This window comes from Sciurus vulgaris (genome assembly GCF_902686455.1).
Source record: "Sciurus vulgaris genome assembly, chromosome: 18".
Taxonomy (NCBI): Eukaryota; Metazoa; Chordata; class Mammalia; order Rodentia; family Sciuridae; genus Sciurus; species Sciurus vulgaris.
This window is the reverse complement of record NC_136479.1, coordinates 26,282,062-26,301,187: the sequence shown is the minus strand read 5'-3', so window position 1 is coordinate 26,301,187 and position 19,126 is coordinate 26,282,062. Positions and strand designations below refer to the sequence as shown.

Sequence of the window (19,126 nt, the reverse complement as noted above, 5' to 3'; positions counted from 1 at the left end):
AATGGCCGGAGAACTTGAACTTGGCAGAGATAAACCGACTGGTGCCACAGACAGAACATATTGTGAGACGCATCTCATATGGCTTTATGATGCCCTCATGGGTGCTGTGTTGATCTTAGAAAGCATGTTAGCTGTGTGACCTCAAGTCCACTCCTAGGCCTCAAAAGCAGGGACTCACAAACATGGACTCCATGTTCACAGCAGCCAAAATGCAGTCACTCCAAGTGTCCATTGACAATTAAATGATAAATAAAATGTGGTCTGTCCATACTGGGGAGTTATTATTCAGCCTTAAAAAAAGAATGAAATTCTGATACAAACTGCTGTACTATGGGAAATAAGCCAGTCACTAAGGTCAATACTAAGTGATTCTACTCCTGCAAGATCCCTAGAGACAAGAAGTAGGATGGTAGGTACCACAGCAGGAAATTAGATGTTAAATGGGCGCAGAGTTTCAGTGTAGGAAAGTGAGAAGGTTCTAGAGGTGGCTAGTGGTTTGGCCACACAAGGTGAATGTGCTCAATGCCTCTGAACTGTCCACTCAGAAATGGGAAGTTTGTTGAGTATCTCCTGGAGTGACTCAGGCCCTGGACAGGGGAGCCAAGCTCCTGGTGTCCATAGCAAGGTGTTGGAGTGGCCCATGCCCACCAGGTCCCAGTCAGTCCTCAGTGTCCCTTGGCCCTCAGACACTGTCATCATTCACGAGCTGATCCTCCATTTGCCAGCCTGTTTCTGAGGCCTCCTGCCAGCTCAAGAATTGGGTCCGGTGGTTGGGCTGTGGCCGTTCGCTTTCTAATGGAGAACTCATGAGAGCAGAGGCCACCTGATTTCCAGAGCTGGTTTTGGGGCCTGGCTCCCTGACTCCAGAGTGATGCCAGGGAGAGTAGCCCCTAACTGTAGCCCAACAAGTGCAAACAGAGACACACTCCTCCTTCAAGAGTAGGGCCTGGAACCAGGCTGGCAACGTGAGCAGCTATGCGGATCTGTCACCATTGTCAAGGAGCACTGGCCACTCACTGCCAAATCCCTCCAGAGCAACGCACCCGCAGGGCCTGCAGGCAGTGTCGGTCCTGGGAGGCAATGGGAGCTGTGCAGGGGCAGGGGCGGGTGTTGAGAGGACCTGGGCCAGGATCTGGGCCATCCAGGCTGCCTTCAGCCCTTCCCGTTAAGTAGGTTTTCTTTGCAACTCTTCCCTCCAAATTGTCTACATGCTGCCTCCAATATCAGATCACCAGGAGCACCCTGGGGAGTCTCCGGGTGATTGCAGGGTGATTGCAGTTTGCTAAAGTTGGCTGTGCTGATGGTCCTCCTCTGCTGACAGAGCTGAGGTCAGGGAAGTGCTGACGAGAGTGCATGGTCACCAGGTGGCACTGGATGTGTGGGAGGATGGCAGACACATGAGATGCCCAGTGGGAGGGATTTTGTGCTCTCGTTGCTCTGCCCAGCCCTTGCCTCCACTGTATGGCAGTGCCCGCCATGGTGGGCTGTGGGATAGGATGGCTACCTTCATCACTGGCCAGTGAGACAGTGGTCCTCACCTCTGGGCATCCCAAGAACAAGATTGGGGTCCCTAAAATCGGCCCAGAGTCATGCAGTTGGTAGCTGGCAGAACTGGGACCTAACTGGGCTCCGCTGGGTCACATCAGCCACCAAGCCCAGGCATGAGCCCACGTGTCTGTCCAGCATGGATCTTATGGCTGTGCAAAGGCCATCTGCCAGTCTCCTCTGTCCCAAGGTGGAAGCTTGCCTGGGGATAGCCACTGAGTATCATGCCCTCCTTTCAACCCGCCTCTTCTACCCTGCCACTGGGTGTCCAAAGCTGTGGTGTGCTAGGGTCGGAAGCCAAATTCAGATGGGGGAGGGAACACCTTGGTTTCCTTCACCTTGACAGCTGTGGGGCGGGGAAGGGACACAGGACCAAGATGTGAAGACAGGTCCCAGCTGCACCTCTCGTCCTGCTGCAACAGACTGGCCCTGAGCTCATCCCCAGCCTCTGGAGACCCAGGCCCCTCTCCTTGGATGGTGCCGTCTTCCCACAGGCTCTGATGTGACTGTCCAGGTATAGCTCCTAGCCTCATGTGGCTTGATCAAGGTTTGTCCCCAGGTGGGCACTGCCTTGGCCCCTCTTTGTGGCCTTGAGCATTCGATTTGGCTTTGCCCTCTCTGGAGTTGTTTTGCTTTTTGAGCACATTTAGGAGAAAAATGGATCACATCCAGCTTTTTTCTAAGTTAGGATGTAAAGGAAAGCACAGGTGACCTGCATGTACATTGGGTTTGAAAGAAAAAATGCAAAGTAGATGAGAGGGGTCCTTGGAGCCTGTCAGGGTTGGGGGCAGTGAGGTCTCCCACCCTCCCCCAGCCAGAGCCTTTGCTCCCCGGCCCCTGGGGAAGGGGTTTTGCTGTCTCTTTGGAAGACTGGGTTTGTACCCAGTACTTCACCGCACCTCGTTTGCCCCACACCCCTCAGCTGGATCTGGGGGAAGACCCAGGTCCTCAGACAGTCCTCAAGGAGGCCCAGGTTGTGCTTCTGAAGTGAGTAAAGGCCAGGCCTTTCCTGTCAGGGCTGGGGTGGGGGTGGGGGTCTGCAGCATCTGTGGTAGCCAGATCTGTCCTTCCCTGTGGGCCCCACGTGTCTGGCACAGCCATTCTCACTGGGCGGTGGGAGGGCCCTGCTCTCCCCCCAGAGCTGCACGCTCCACGCTCCACCTCCACCCAGTGGGCAGCAGGTGTGGGCTGGGGATGCTCAGGAGGATGCTGGCATGGTCCTGGAGGCCCGAGGTTCAGCCCAGGTTAACCCAGTTCGAATCTAAGTGAACCATAAAGGAGGCACCTTTCTGTCCTGCTTGTGGCCTCGCAGAGGGGGCATGTGGGCTACCTGAGCCAGCTGCCCAAGCCCAACTGCCTGTCCTTCTTCTTGTCCATCTCTGGGAACTCAATGCTCACAGATCACCAGCCCAGAGGATGGTGAAAGGCCTGAGCCAGGAGGCTGAGGCTCCCCCTGGGCTTTGTCCCCAGAGTAGGCTGCTGGCTGTGGAGGCCTAGCATTCAGCCCTTCACTGGCTGGGGGAGGCTGCTCCCTGGTCGCCTGGCCCTGGTGGTCTCCCTCTGTCTGTCATGGTCATCTTGGTGACCTGGGGTTCAGCATGGGATTGGTGGTGGACAGATAACACTCCATTCCACATTGTTATCTTCCTTATCGCTAGGAACTCAGTAGACTCTCATCCAGGGGATGTTGTGAGAAGAGTCCCCAACCTGTGCTGGGTCCTGGCAGGCCCTTCCCTCTTCAGCCCTGCCCTCCCTTGCCCTCACTCTCTCAGAGCTGTGACCCAGTGTGGATTTGGGATACAGGCAGGTTCCACAGGCTGGGCAGTACGGGGAGGTCATGCTGGCCAGCAGAGGACCTGGCAGGGCTAGGTTCCTGGCCTCTGCCTTTTTCTTGGTTCAGTTCTGCCCCTGCTCCAGTCCCTGACCCAGCAGCCACCAAAAGCTGCCTTGCTCCTGTTGCCAAGCTGTGTCTCCTTCTGCCAGGAGGGGTATTGATTTGGTTTTGAGGCTGGATGATTTATAAATATGCATAAGGATTGGCGGTTATTTAACTGTGCTTTTTAATTCTCCTTGCGTTGCTGCCTCTTCCCAGCAGGGTCTCTTAGTATGCGAGTCAGATAAGGGGTGGCAGGCGGCCCTCCCTCCCTGCTTGCTGCCCGAGACCTTCCCAGGGGCAGCTGGTCCCTGGGGCAGTCACCTGCCTGGCAGGGATGCAGGAGCGCCTCCGAGTGGATGGTCCTGTGCAGGCACTCAGGGAGGTTTTGTGCTTAGAAAAGAAAGGTCCTTAAAGATCAATTCCCCACTCACTCTTTCATGGAGGGAAACTGAGGCCCTAAGAGATGGGAGGCCTGCTCAAGGCCACTAGCACATTAGAGGGCAAAACTTACTTTAGGAACAGAAACGAAGCCCATGCTGATCGCACACCCAGGGCGGCTGTTCATCTGAGTTTACGTGGACTTAAGTAAGAGACAGAAGCCCTCAGAGTAGACAGGCGAGGGGAGGAGTCTCAGGGCTGCACTGTGCCCCTTAAAGCCCCTGGCTTCATGTTTCCTGGGACATGAGGTCCATGCTCCCAGACCCCCTAAGCAGATTCTTCTCAGTGAGCACAGTCCACACACGTGGCCTGGGGGGAAACTGGACCAGGATAGACACCAGGGAGTGGCGCCCCCTCCCACTGACTGACTGCTCCTGTTTAGCTGCCATTGATAACAGAAAACGTCAGCCCGCTCACTCAGCAAGTGAAATGTTTTTGTTTAGTCAATAATTGCACCATCGCATCAAAGGAAGGTTCCAAACTTTTCCTTTTGAGATTCTTGTCAGTGTCTCAACAGTTTTCTCAGCTGTGAATCAAACAAGGCGACAAATTTTAGCGGAAGATTACAGCCATTTCCCCCTTTCTTCTTCAGCGCTGTCGTCTAGCGGCGATCTCAGCAAAGCCGTCCACACTCTCCCATCTGCTCATTCTGCACAGCACCAGCCCCCCGCGTGGCGCTCCTTCGTGTTGGCGCAAACATCCCTAGGCCCGCTATGGCAAGATGGTGCCTGGGGTGGGGGTGGGACTCGAGATGGAGCTGGGTTTTCCCTTCTCTGTGACTTGAGCAATGGACTGAGGAGTGGGCCTTTCACTCATACTCCTCTGGGTGGGGTGGTCTGTGTTGCTTCCATGTAGAGTAGGGAGCGTACAGCTGCTCAGTCCCCTGAGATGTGGACCTGAACTCCAGCAAGGAGCAGATTTTATAAGCAGGGGGCACCTGCCGAGAAGACCACAGTGGGCTGTCATGGGGTAATATCTGATGGCCAGATGGTGGATGTGTTTGGGAGGACACTGACCCAGCACCCTGGGCTGTGGAGGCCATCTTGTCCACCTGACCTCTACCCAGCCTCCCCATCCGTGGGGTGCACCTACTGGCTGGTCCTTCCTTGGAGCAGAGGCCTGGGTGTATCTGATGGTGTGATCCGTCTGTGGGAGGACTGTGTAGCTGTGCAGGCCTTGATAATCGGTGACACTGACAGGGCTCCCCTCCTGCCCTTTGCAGCCCCGTTGTCTCTGAGGCCTGGCCACACTTCCCACACTTAGCTCTGAAGCCCTCCCTCCTGTGAGCTTAGCCCCAGGCAGGGGCCTGCTCAGATTTGACCCCAGAGTATGTGCACCTTGGGCCCCAGGCAGTGCCACCCACACACAAGGAAGCCCAGCAGCAGTGGCACTGCACTGGCACCCCACTAGACCAGGCAAGTGCAGAGGGACTGTGGCCAGTCATCAAAGAAGAGAGGCTGGACCCCTTTCTCAGGACCCATCAGACCTTATTTCACGTTATCCTCACCAGTTGGCGGTCTGATTCCTCAGCCCGTAGGAGTAATCTCGGCTTAGGAGATGTTATGCCTGTCATCCATTCATTCAGCAGACTCACATTGGACACCATGTGGCAGGCATTGTTCTCAGCACTGGCGGAGCAGCAGTGAACCAGATGTAGCCCCTGTCCCCGTGGGCTGACCTCCTGGTGGGAGACAGCTAATACAGTAAATGTCTAAGATGATGTGGCTGTCTTAAGGTGCAAGTGGAGGTGCGGTAGCTGTCACCGTTGTCACTGTTCGGGGGCAGTGGAGGAGTGGTAGCTGTCCTTGTCAACGGTTCTGTGCAGTAGGTCTTTGTTGGGTGCTGTCACAGGCAGGTACTGCTGCATCGTGTCACTTCCCTGGTCTACGGTGTAGGGTGAAGGCCTGTCCCCTGGCAACTCCCATCTGGTAGGAGGGTCTCATGTGGCTCACTGTCTCCTTCCCTTCCAGGAAGAAATGGGGCCTCCGCTTCTGGGGAGGGCGATGGTGCAGGGAGCAGGGTGTACACCCTGAGCCCAGCCCTTGCTGCCCAGCACATATCCTGGCCAGTCACACTGTGCCGACCAGGCTGCATGTAGGGGGAGGGAGATGATGATCACGTGGTCCTTAGGACACCCAGGGTTTCCCACTGGGCACCCAGAGAGTGCACTGCTTTAGCTGAATTTACCTGCTTGTTCCTCACACTCCCCTGTGTCTCCTTTTGGGAAGCCCCTGTCTGGCCAGGATTCTTCAGGACATGGTGTTCTGAGGACAGCATGAAAGATTCTTAGAAACACCATCCCCTGAAGGACCTCATGGTCTCAGCCAATGGTTGCCATCCTCCCCTTAGCAGTGTGCCTGTCAAGGAGCCTCACTGTGACCCCCAGCACCTGGGTGTGGTGGTATCATTATACCTGACAGCAGGGAGTGTGGCACTGGGCCATCCCTGCCTGTCCTGTCGAGCATCCCCCCCATGGCATCTCCTCAGGACTCTGCCATCTGTAGGCATCGCATAAGGTCAGTTTAGTTTAAGGAAATAGTTAACATGTTCACGACCTCGCAGTCCACAGAGCACTTTAGTATCCCTAGTTCCTTCGGCCCACAGCCTTCCCGAGAGCTGGATTCTCATATTGCCCAGGTGTAAAAGCGAGTTTTGCTCCAACAAATCAGCAGTGCAGTCCCCTGGTCACTCTGGCCCTGCCAGACTCCAGACGAGGGTTCAGTGACGCTGTGCCTCCCTGCTTGAGCTGGAGGCAGGCTGCAGAGAGCTGCCTTTGACCAGGTTTACCGTTTTTGCCCTGCTTGCCGGGCTCTTCCATCAAACTGCTGCCTTTCTGTGGGAGGCAGGATGTGGCAAGTTCTAGGTGTAATGAGGACAGATTCAGGAGTTTGATCCCAGCCTGGACATTGTGTCTTTGAACAAAACCAAACTCCTTTCCCCAGCCAGCCTAGCCCAGCAACTAGCCACACTCTGTGGGTGGGCTGGTCATCACCACCCTGGGGAGGGCAGGGAGTAGCCAGAACCAGGAGGGAAACTTCTGTACCTTTGTCCCCAGGCCTGAAGGCACCATCATGTCAGATGTGCACAGCCTGGACACACACATGCCCTGGTGTCTGATGGCCCTCTAGTACTTTGCTTACTCCTTTGGACGTATATAGATTTTACATAAATCATCATTTTCTCCCAATTCGTCAGATTTTTTAAGAATTTGTTTGTTCTCTTCTGTTTTGAGCTGGTTTAGTTGAACCCTTTTTTTGTGGGGGAAGATATCAGGAATTCTACCCAGGGCACTTAACCACTGAGCCATATCCTTAGCCCTTTTTTATTTTTTATTTTGAAACAGGGTCTCACAAAGTTGCCTAGGGCCTTGATAAGTTGCTGAGGCTGACTTTGGACTTGTGAGCCTCCTGCCTCACCCTCTTAAATCCCTGGTATTATAGGTATGCACCACCATGTCTGGCTTGGATCTCACTTTTGACCTTTAAGTCCACTGATGCACAAAGGGGACCACCTCACTACAACTTGAGGCTTCCCTCCCAGGGGGTCAGTGGTGTTGCATTTTAGGGAAGAAGAGGAGGAGGAAGCCAAGGCCCCAACCCAGACTTTAAGGGGTCTTGTGCTGCTGTCCTGGGGGATGGGAGCATTTGCCAGAGTCAGAAAAGGGACCAGTGAAGGCACCGTCTCATCCTCAGCCAGGGCTCAGGCAGACATGACCAGCCAGTCTGCTCTGCTCAGCCCTTCAACTAAGAATTGTTTTTATGTTTATAAACATTTGGAAAGAAAGATCAAAAGAATGTTTTGGAACATGTGAAAATCGTGTGAGATTCTGGTTCGTGTTTCCACGTTGCATTGCAGGATGAGTCACGCTTATTCACACTCCTGCCACCGTGGCTGCTTTCCCCTCACAGCCGGTGCTGGGTGGTTAGGGCAGACAAGGGGACCTGCAAACATAGCCCAGTGTCCCTTCTGACTGCACAGGGGTCACTAGCCTGGGTCTCTCCACCCTGCCTGACTTCCTAAGCTCTGTGTGCTGGGGGAAGCTGACCTGGGTCCAGCTGCCCAGGCTCCAGAAGACAGGCCCCAGAGTCTGCCATCAGAGGCTCTCCTGGGCTGCTTGGGTGGTTGAATTTCACACGCTTGGTTATCTCCCCCAGACTGTTGAAATTGGATGAAATAATCCTTTCAACCCTGACATGTGTGATTCAGCTGAAGTTCCAGGGGTCTCTTCATCCTTCAGGGTTTTACAGGGTTTTCAGAAAATCCATAAAGAGCCATGGAAATCCTCTCCTGCCCTGGCCTTCTGTGGCTCCCACCTCCCTCCTTTCTGCCATGCACTGGTGGTGGCTTCTCCTGCCCTCCTGCACTGAGGGAGGCCCAGAGGCAGGCCGGAGCTGTGTTGCAAACCCAGTTTGTTCCTGTGGAGGCTTCTGCCATCACTGTGGTGCCCATGAGTCTCTGGCTCATGTCAGCATTTCTGTCTTCACTGACCTCTTCTGCAAGGGGACTTGAGGGCCAGCAATTTGCTGTGTGAGGTGACAGCAGAATGTTTTAGTTCCAGGGGGTGGTGTCCAGGGTGGGATTTTGCTGGGTCTCCTCCAGCCCCCTGATTTTCTTTGGAGTCACATCCTGTAGGATTCTGGGAGGCTAGCCAGGAACTGGCAGGCTTTGTCCCCTGGTGAGGTGCCTGAGGGGTACTGCCCAGTCTCACCCACACTGTCCTTCAGTGAAGGAGGGACAGTGACCCACACAGCTTGAGCTCCTGGGAAGCTGAAGGCTCCCCAGGCTTGGGCTGCCTGACTTCTCCCCCACTTTCTTTCCCCAGAGCATTTGCTGGTCTCTACAATGAATGCTGTTTCCCCTGCTTCTTAGGAGGCAAAAGGGACTTTGGGCAGGAGGACAAGGGTAGGGAGACTGGAAGTCAGGACAGAGGGAAGTCCCTGTGTGTGGGAGCAGGGAGGAGACAGCCTAGACTCCCTCAGTGGGCCCAGTGTCCCTCACTGAAGGAACAAGGTGGAATGTGGCTCTGGCCCAGTAGCACACTGCTCCTCAGGTGGAGCATCTCCCTGGCCTTCCCCAGAACAGGTTACAGGGCCTCCCTCAGCCTAGGTGGCAGCTGTCTGCAGGGGTCCAGGCAGTGCCAGTTAGAGAGTCCCAAAGAGACTTTGAAGCTTCCTCCCTTGTTCTCTCTGGGAGTAGGGCAGCCCAGGGACACCATGGCCTGAGAGCACAGCTTCTGGGCATGACTTCGTGAGTCACCTCAGACCCACAGTTTGTCCTGGGTTCAGCAGGGGCAGCATGGCAGGCTCCTGGTCTTCCTAGGCAGCAATTTGGGTTTCTCCAGAGGATCGGCCACATGCTGTTGCAGAGTTGTGCCCACTCACGCTGCCTTGCCACTCTGCCCCGCCACTCTGCCCCACTGCCCGGAGGCGCTACCCTCCACGTGTGCAGCAGCTCTCGGCACACTCCACTGGCTTCCATTTGCGATTCCCTTGTGACCCATGTGTGCACCTCTCCATGTGCCCCTAGTCCTTCAGGTGCCTGCATCTGTTTGTGTTTTTTGCCTATTTTCAAGAGGAGTCACCTGACATTTCTTATTTACTTTTTTTTTTAAGCTCATAAGTACATTTTAATTTTTAAATTGTTTTTATTCTAATTAGTTGTACATGACAGTAGAATGCATTTTGATAAATCATACATAAATGGAGTATAATTTCTCATTTTTCTGATTGTATGTATTGGATCACATCAGTCATGCAGTCATATATGTACATGAGGTTTTTGAGTTCCTCATGTATTCTGGATTTGAGTTCTTTGTCATGTGTGTGTGTTTCTGGTCACCTGCACCTTGGATGAATGTCCTGAGTCTAGAGTTGCTCCTCCCTTCTTAACCCTCTTGAGCCTTGTTTACCAAGTTTACTGTTCCATGTTTGTGAAGATGTTTTTCTGTGTTTTGGATAAAACTTTACCTGATAACAAGAATTCAGTCCCTCTGAAATTGGCATCTATGTGATGTGGTCAAGGTCATGTTGGTCCCACTGACCTTGCTCTGGCACTGTGGTCTCAGGGATTGAAGACGGTGAGGTGTGGGTGAAGCCTGGTGGACTTGGGCCTTGTCCTCTCCTTAAGGGTTGCCTGGCTGGTACTGGTCTGGCAGGTGGACTGTGTTCCTAGGAGAAGTTTGCCACTGGTGTGTATTGGTGGGGACGCTCTGTACTGTGCTCATGGGTCCTCCATTAGTCTAACATGGTTCCAAATCCTGGATGTGTTCGACTTTATTTTATCATTGTGGCCCCTCCTTACAGTCTTGTTTAGAGAGAGGTACAGTACGGGGGTAATAAAGCCCAGTCATTTAAGTATTTGTGTCATGGTTTGTCCTTAGATTGGATTTATAAAGCATGGGCAGGGGCACATGTGTGATGAGGACCTGCAGTATCCCAAGGGGTGTGCCACCTTCTTAATTCAGTAACTCTTCAAGGCAGGTGACAATGTAATCCCTTACTGGTAAGACAGCAGAACTCAGAGAAGTGAAGGGACTTGTCTGTGCCACACAGCAGCCCTAGAGTCCTGAGATTCGGGCCAGCTGGGTGTCTCCCTGGCACTTGGCATCATGGCTCAGCAGGACACATCTCAGCTACGGACTTTTTGATCCTCACACTCAGTATTCATGAGCCTCTTGTCTTCTGTTTTCATCCCAAGCCTCATGGTCTGGCCCACACCAAGATGACCTGTGCTATATTTGGTCCCCCAGGGTGACTATGACCAGAGCAGAACCAAAGTGCTGCATATGAGCCTGAATCCCACCAGTGTGGCCAAGCAGCGTCTGCGTGAAGATCGGGACCAGCTGCAGGAGGAGTGTGAGCGGCTTCGGGGACTAGTACGCGCCCTGGAGAGAGGGGGCCCCATTCCTGCCGACCTGGAGGCCAGCGCCAGCCTGACCTCATCCAAGGAGGTGGCAGGTAAGCCCCTTGCTCAGCCCCTGGCACCCAGTGGGCAGTGTCTGTCACATGGGGGCAGCCAGGCCTTGGGGACAGAGCATAAGGACCCCCATTGCCCATAGAAACTTCCCTGCAGAGCTGTGCAAACAGGGTTAGTCATCCACATCTGCAGGTGGCAGGAAATAACTCAGGCAGCACTGGAGAGGTAAGCAACCAAGCTCTTCTCAGACCCTTGGAACAAATTAATATCATTTATCAGTTTGTGTGTGCCCCATTAATCATGAGTAAATCCAATTCTCTGTGAGAACAGGGGCCATCTTTCACGGGTCTAAGTACACTTCACAGAGCCCAGGGGCCCTTGCAGCAAAGGCCTGCGACGCCAGGGAGGAACGAGGCCAGCGCCAAGCCAGTGCCTCTCACCACTCTCTCCTGCCTGTAAACCAAACAACCCTTGGAGACAGTGCTTGTCACCTCCGATGCTGGAGCCTCTTTATGGAGAGTGCTTGGTGTTGCTCTGAGCAGGGCCTCAGGCTGACCCAGGAGGAGCATGCATGACCCTTCTGTTCTTCCACTTGGGCATCTGGTGGCTGCTGTAGTTACTCTACTCTGGGGGGCACTTGCAGGGGTGTCTGCACTGGGCTGGAGGCTGGGGGCTGCTCTTTCATTGACATTTGCGTCTCATGTTTGCTCAAGCTGCTTTTCACTCTGTGAAACCCTGTGCTTCCTTCTCCTGTGTTTGTCACCTCATGCTGTGCAGGCACTTGACGTTCCCCATGAGAGTCCTCCATGGGAAAGGGGTAGCTGTCCCAGGCCCCTTCCTGCAGTGCTGAGCCAGTCCGAAGCTTCAAGGCAGTTGCCCTCGTCCTCCCCCCTCATTCCTGTGTCGTCTCCCTGCTGTTTGCTCCCGCCCAGGGACCAAGGTCTCCAGTCTGAGCACAGTGGCACAGGGCCTCATGTCTGGCAAGCCCTGGGGACAACCAGGCCTGACCTGGGGTGACGGCCATGCCATTCCTAGCATCGCGACCTCCCACAGCTTTGGTCTCAGCTGTGAGACTGAGACCATGATGGCACTGCAGAGTGCCTGGCACACAGCTGGCACTCAGTAACTGTTCACCATCTGTATTTTATTGTCCCTAGTCTTGTTATGAGGTTCTTGTGACTGTCCTTAGCACATGGTGGTTTCAGGGCACCCCCAGCCTTGGAACCTCCTCTGGCAGGCCTCCAGGCTCTCAGCGCCCCTTATGTGACGGGGGCTTTCTGTACCGCTTCCTGTGGGATTCATCTATGAGCTGGGCAGCATGGGAGGTAGTGGGACACCCTGCCTCTCAGTGTCTGAGAGGATCCCGTTTCCGTACGTGACTGCTCTCCCCATGACCTCGTGTTCGGCATGTGTATGCGGTGTACACTCGTGCACACACTTCCTTCTACACCTCACCCGGCCTCTCCCATCTCGGGTGTTTAGAATCAATGTTTGGGGTCTCTGCAGGAACTTATGTTCCTCTGCAGGACCTTTATTAGGTCTCGTCCCATTTTCTATAGACCAGCGTTTCTAGACACCCTGAGAAATGTGCTAAAACCAGGCCTGGAACGCATCCCTGGCCGTTCCTGGGCCACTCCCTTTCCTGGGTGGAGCAGAGCAAAGGAGTGCCACAGTGCAGGGTGGGGACAGCCAACCCCTGAGGTGCTCCCTGCCCCTCATGCTTCTGAGTTGTCTTCACTGGTGCCTTTCAGTTCTCTTTGGCATCACCTGCTGAGGCTACGGGAAAGCAGCCAGGCAGGGACACTCCTGAAGTAGATGCCCCTGCCCAGTCACCAGCCCGGCAGCACAGTCCCCAGCCTGTCCATGAGCTGTCCTGGGGAGTCTGGGGCAGAACATTCTGTGAATGGGAGGTCCCCTGCTGGCCTGAGGGGGGCTTTGTGACCCCTAGCCAGGCCTCCAGGATAGCCCAGGTAGGAGATAGGCAGGAGAAGAGGAAGCCTCTCGGGACCACCTGGCAAGCTGGTCAGCTCTGGGCATCTTCCCAACTCTCCCACCGTGCAGGCATCTTCTGCCACACCGTGGTGGTGACAGTCTGGTCGTGTACTCCTTCCAGCCATGGATTCTCCTGCCTTATGCCATCTATGTGTCCTTGGAAGATTTTATATCCGATGTAACAGTAGTCCCTTGAGCATTTGTCCATTGACTGTTGATTCATTTTTCCGGTAAGATGTGCTGAGTTCCTCCCGCTGGCCAGGCCTGGGCTGGTCTTGAGCACTTGGTGTAGGGAGTCTGACTGTGACAAGTGTTGAAGGCCACAACAGGCAGATTCTGTGATATTTAGGGGTCTGAGAGACCCAGAGAAGAAGGGCAAGTCCAAGTTTGCCTGGAAGCTCAAAGGTGTGGGTCCCAGGCCAGACGTGGGGGCAGCCTGTCAAGAGTATGGCTGGAGGTAAGGGCAGGAAGGAGGCCTGTTGCATGAGGTGGGTAACTGGACTTGCGTGTGTGCTACGCCTCCCAGGTCCCTGAACTCACAGCCAGGCAGGTTGGTTTACACCCACAGAGACAGTGCAGCAGCAGACTTTCAAATCTGCTCAGAAGGGCTGAGCACTTGAGGTCTGAGTGCTCAGGAAAGAGGGTTCTAAACTAGTGCCTGGTGAAAGAGCCGTCTGCTCATGCCACAACATTCCCTAAAGGACCCAGGAAGGAACAGTAGCAGGTGACACTGGGAGGAGTACCTGACTAAGAGGAGAAGACTTAGGATACTTGATGAGAGTTTAACAAAGAGATGATCTCAGGTCTTCCCCCCACTATATGCTTGGGCAGTTGCCTCTCCCCCAAGAAAGATAAAAAAAAATAAAAAATACAGCCACCTATTCTCTTGCAGTAGTGATTGCTGAATTGCAGACCCCAGGCTGGTGCAACCCTGTGTGGAACCCGAGAAATGCAGATTCCTGGGTCCCATCTCAGACTGAGTCAGCCCTGCCATGGGCCCTGTGGTCTGCTCACATGCCCTGCACACCACAGTTGGCAAGGGAGAGGACCCTCCATCCCAGATACCAGTCAGAACACAGGGGCTGAGACGGGCAGCTGCAGATGGATCCTAAGGTGACCCTGCAGCCCACAATGAGAACTCTTCCTGGGAGATGCTGACTAGCCTGGGAGGGTGCTGACTGGAGGTCCCAGCTGCACAGCTCTCCCCATGGTGCAGCCCACAGAAGACAGGCTTTCCTCTCCTTCTCAGAGGTCCCCTGGGGCCCCGGGCACACCTCCTGATGGCAAAGGAGAGCCAGAGGTAGAAAGATAGCCAGGGATTGTCAGAACTCTAAAAAGCCTGGATGTGAAAAATACAGAGTAAAGAAAACATGTACAAAATGCCTGCTGAGGGAACAAGCCTCCAGAGCAGAGGAGAACCCAAAGAGGTGTCCCGAACCCGACTGTGAGAAAGGCTTTTCAGTAGCACCATGAGAACAGGCACCTGCAAGCAATCCAGAGAGAAGAGAACGAGCTCCGGGAGTCTAAATGTATGGAGAGTCTAATGGAAGTCTTAACTGATCATTTTAAAGATGAATTTGAGGAGCCTTCTCAGAAAATTGCACAAAAAGACAGTGAGATGAAGAAAAGGAGATGGATGTGAGAAGCAGGAAGGACCAGCCCAGCAGTGCAGAGGAGGGGCCGGGGGGTGCAGGAAGGTGTACATGGAACACTGTGGGAGGTTTCCCAGCTTCCAGAGAGTGACTCCCCATGGAAGATGCTCACAAGGCCCTTTGCACAGGTGAGGGCAGGTCCTCCTACACACATCCTTATGGCACTCCACTCCAGAGCCTCACAGACAGAGAAGACCCTGTGAGATTCCAAAGGAAAACAACACATCCTTTCTCTCAGGATCAGGGACCAAAATGACTTACATACCTCAGCAACAGCATTAGGAGGTAGGAGGAACAAGCAGTGTCCTTATATTTCTGATGAAAGTGACTTGGAGCTTAGGACCTATGCCTGCCCCCACTGTCATTTCAGATGGTTGAGGTCTTTAAAATTTTACTTCTCTTATGTATCCTTTCTTGGAAAGCTAATCCAGGATGTGCACCAATAAAATGAGGGAGTAAACCAAGAAAGAAGATGCAGAATCCAGGAAGCAGGGGGGAGTTCACAGGGCATAGAGCCTTGGGGGCAAGTGGCAACTGGTCAGAGAGATCAGACTGACAGCGCATGACATGTTGGATGTCTAGAGTGGAGATGCTGACCAGAGTCCTGCATAGCCATGTACCAGGTGTGGGTTGTGGTAGATGTTTGGTCCCCTGGTCCCTGGATTGCCACTGATGACACATAACTGCCTCCTCCCACCCTGTGCACCAAATGCATTTGTCCTGTTTGTGTTTACTGCCCCTCTGAAAAGGTCAGGAAGCTCTGGCATTGACAGCCAACAAAGAGGTATTGAAGTCAGTAGTGAGTATGTAGGACACTAAGCAAGTAGAAGACCCCAATATTTGTTAGCTACAGGAAAACAAAAAGTTGAACCAAAAAGTGTCATAGTTTTCTACAAATGGCCTAGTTCTGACCAGCAGCTTGATCCCAGCAAAACCATGAGCCAGCATTCTGGAAGGAGGAGCAAGAAGATGTCCATGGGGAAGGGAAGAGCTGCATCCTCATTTTCCTGGCTGGCCAGAAGGCAGTAGATGATGCCCAGGGTGTCAATCCAGAAGAGGCTGTGGAAACATGCTCTCAGAGGCTGGAGAAATGTTCAGTACCAAGATGGAGGCTGGACAAAGCAAAAGCCAGGGTCCCAGGGAAAGGGTGGACAGGTGGGAGGTAGCTTCTCTCTGACAGGGCTCTTGGCATTATTGGACTCTAAAATCTAAAGTTGACAAGAATAAAGCTGACAGCAAGTTGTGGAAGCCTGTTGACAGGCCCACCAGGAGCCTGAGCAGCCTCTGAGGATGCCATGGGCATGGGCAAGGTGACTGAGCACTGCTGTCCAGCGGGCAGGTGGATAAAGTTGGGTCACCCTTGGCCACCTTCTTGGAGGACCTTCTTGAGGTGTTAGAACCATTGCCTAGCAAGGGGGCACCTGGGAGGAGTTCCAGGGGATGCATTTGGAGGAGTGAGGCTGCTTTTGGGGGCAGATCTGCTCCCTGCACTGTTCATGGGCTCACAGCTGGAAATGGGAGGATGTGTCACTGACAGAGGAGGAGAACCATGGTCTTGGCAGCCTCTTGCCTGTCCCCCTGGCTCCTGGCAGAATTCCTCAGAATTCCTTTGTGGCTGCTCTGCACACCTCAACCTGTTTTTGTGTGCAGGTGAGGAAACTGAGGCACAGACAGATGAAATTGCAGGCCAAGGCCCAGTGGTCCAACCCAGACTGGGGACACTCCTGCCATGGTGCCAATCTCCCCTCCCAATGGCAGCCTCACTCCTCCCAGGGAGTTTGTTAGAGCATCGAGCACCTCGTCGTGGCTCCCAGGAAGCAGGCAGGTGGACAGCTGTGGATTCTCCATTGCTGGGTGGATTGCTGGCCTCCATGGAGGCTCTGCCTCTCTGAGCTTCAAGTTGTTGGCATAGTCACTCCCAGGTTCCTAGCCCCCTGTGTTTGGGTTTCAGGACACAGGCTGGCAGGTTGGTGGGCAGCAGGGCTGTCACCACTAAGACACCTAGATCATAGACAGTCTACCAGTTCTGTAAAAGAGGCCAGGAAGAGCAAGTGGGTGAAGTGGACAGTGGAGGCTGCACTGGCTTCCCTCTTGGGCAGGGCACCCTCTTTTGGCCTCCAATTTATGTTTACCATGAGTTTCTGAAGCCTTTTGTTCTCTGGCCTAGGCCCTAGCTCTTGGGGCCAGAGAGGACAGAAACAAACTAGGTGGCCCCTGCCCTCGTGGCCCCTGGGTAACTGCCTGGCTTCTCTGACCCACACCAAGAGCACAGCCCTGTTGGCAGGAATCTAGGCCGCTGCCTGCTGGCTTCTTGCATGGCCCCTGCTGTATCCAGACTGTGCCAGAGAGATTATTAATCGCAGTTTAATCAGGCGATGCATTAATATTAAAACAATCTAATCTTGTCAGGGCGGCACTTTGAAGGTGATCAGTTTTTGTCACTGCCTGACTGTGTGGGCACAGCAGATTCCAGGGGTGTCTCTGGGGAGGAGATGAGAGGGAGCAGGCTGTGCTTAGCTCTCCTCCCCCAGCCCTGGGAAGGAGCACTGGGGGCCTGGTTTGGGGGCCACACTTCAGTACTCCCCACCTGGAGCTAAGACACAGAGGGCAGTACCTCTGTCTCGTTCGCTCCTGGGCTATTTCCCCTGCGGACTGACTGCCCTCTTCCCGCTCCCACAACCCTGGCAGCAGAGCCCACCTCAGCTCTGGTGGCAGGGAAGGGCAAGATGCCCAACCCGTCAGTGCCAGGAGTCAGTGCACTGGCTCCCATTTACTGCAGACCTATCCTAAGTCACAGTCCCTGAGCCCCTGGGGCAGGGCCGCCACCTCCCAGGCCTCAGGCTACTTATATGTCAAGGTATGTACACCAGTGCAGGTTGGTAGCAGGAAGTGGGATTTGGGACTTTACCACTGGTGGCCCTGCACGGCAGCTTGCCCATTCCATGACTGCTGTGCTCTGAGCCCCAGTCCCTGCACCCCAGTACTGCAGGTCCCCAGGGCAAGGCTGGATAAGCAGGCAGGTCCCTCCAGCAGAGCAGTGAGGCTTCTGGGCTGGGGTGGAGGTTCTGACCAGCAGGTCCTTTAGCCCTTTACCAATCAACAGTGTCTGCTTTCCTGTGGCCTCTGAGGTTCCTGGCAAATAATCTACATTCACTCCAACGGTTTCCCTCCACGTAATAGGTGGGATCTTCACAGTATCAGTAAGGTGAAATTCGTAGATTAGAAATCAGGGATGGGAAAGACATGCCCTGCAGAGCCAACTCTGGTGGGTGGTGTATGTCGGTGTAGCAGTGTGACATCTGTGGGGTAAAGGGGTACAGACAGGGATGTGGATTCTTTGTGCCAGTGTTGCTTCTCAGTAGACTGGAAACTGAGGCCTCTAAAGCATCTGTGAATGTTGCTTTAAAGATACCAACATCTCTGTCGTCTGATGGTTGTGTCTTCTCAACAGGTCTGTGTTTTCCTGCGTTCTCATGTGCAGCTTAATTCTGGGTTGTATTTTGGACGTTTTGAATGCCATGTTAGGCCATTCCAGGTCTTTCTAGACTCTATACAGAAAGTTGGTTTCTGCTGCTTGTCACAGGCAGTCTGCCTGGGTTCCTCATGGCAATCCAGCCCACGGGTCTCTGCCAGGCTTCTCAGAGCTTCTGACGCTGTGCTCTGGGTGGGCCATTTTCAGGTCCGGGGCAGTGGGCTAGCCCAGAGTCCAGTTCTAGAGCCCTTGGTGTGCAATCTGGGTGTAACCCCATGCGCTCAGCTCAGGGAGGTCCTCAGGACCCCCATGAGTTCCTTTGTAGCACTCTGCTGGCCTTGCCCCGCCCTGCCTTGTGGTGGTCCCCCACTGCAGCAGTGCTCTTTGCCAGTGAGAAGAAATGCAGCAGGGTTTGCCCCCACCTAAGGGGCTCCAGGCATCTGTGCAGCTGTAGCCCAGGATTGCCTGGCTGCTGAAGAAGAAAGGAAAAAAGGACAGATTTCTCCCACTGGCTTCTCAATTCAGAAAGCAAGGGCAGCCCTTGACACCCTGTCTGTGGCCCACTCAGGCCAGGCTTCAGGTGTCTTCACGTCTGGGCCAGGTAGAGCCAGAATCAGACAGATTACAACAAACTCCGAGCTCAGGGCACAGCCGCGGGACTTTCACAGTGCAAGATCATCTGATAGACTGAACCCATGACCAAAAAGCTTCCAGGAAAGAAATCTCCAGGTCTAGATGGTTCACCAGCAAATTCTACCATACACATGGAGAAAAGTGAACAGCAATCCCACACAGCTCTTCAAGAAAATAGAAGAGGGAGGTGTCCCACCAGACCCCAGGAAGCCCATGCTCACCCCGATTTCAAAGCCAATGACAAGACTAAAGAGAAAAACCACAGGAATTAATTTATTTATTCCAAGAACACAAGCCTGGTTCAGTGTTAAGCATCAGATGATATAATCTAAAAAAGAAAACTCACATGATCAGATCAATGGATATAATAAAAGCATTTGTCAAAATCCAAAACCCATTGGTGACAAACTCTCAGCAAACTAGGAGAAGATGGGAACTTCCTCCACACAATAAGACCCACATCTGCCTCTGACCTGATGACACAAGCAGCGCCCCCAGGACAGAACAAGGTAGAGTTCTTTGCAGCACCCCTGGTACACATGCCAGAGTCCCACAGAGGCAGGCAGGAAGGAAAGAGAAGTGGAGGCAGACAGGCTGGAAAGT

At 53.8% G+C, this 19,126-nt stretch overlaps 1 protein-coding gene across 2 annotated transcripts in view; it reads left to right on the top strand.

Annotated features, from left to right (window-relative positions):
* The window catches only part of MAD1L1 (mitotic arrest deficient 1 like 1), a gene marked incomplete at its 5' end in the record, with an annotated part of 369,275 nt that overhangs the window by 264,538 nt on the left and 85,611 nt on the right, over window positions 1-19,126 (top strand). For both annotated transcript variants that reach the window (XM_079120677.1, XM_079120676.1), the window contains one exon: window positions 10,608-10,815. In XM_079120677.1, the coding sequence (XP_078976803.1) occupies window positions 10,608-10,815 (208 nt within the window). The remainder of the gene's footprint in view (window positions 1-10,607; window positions 10,816-19,126) is intronic.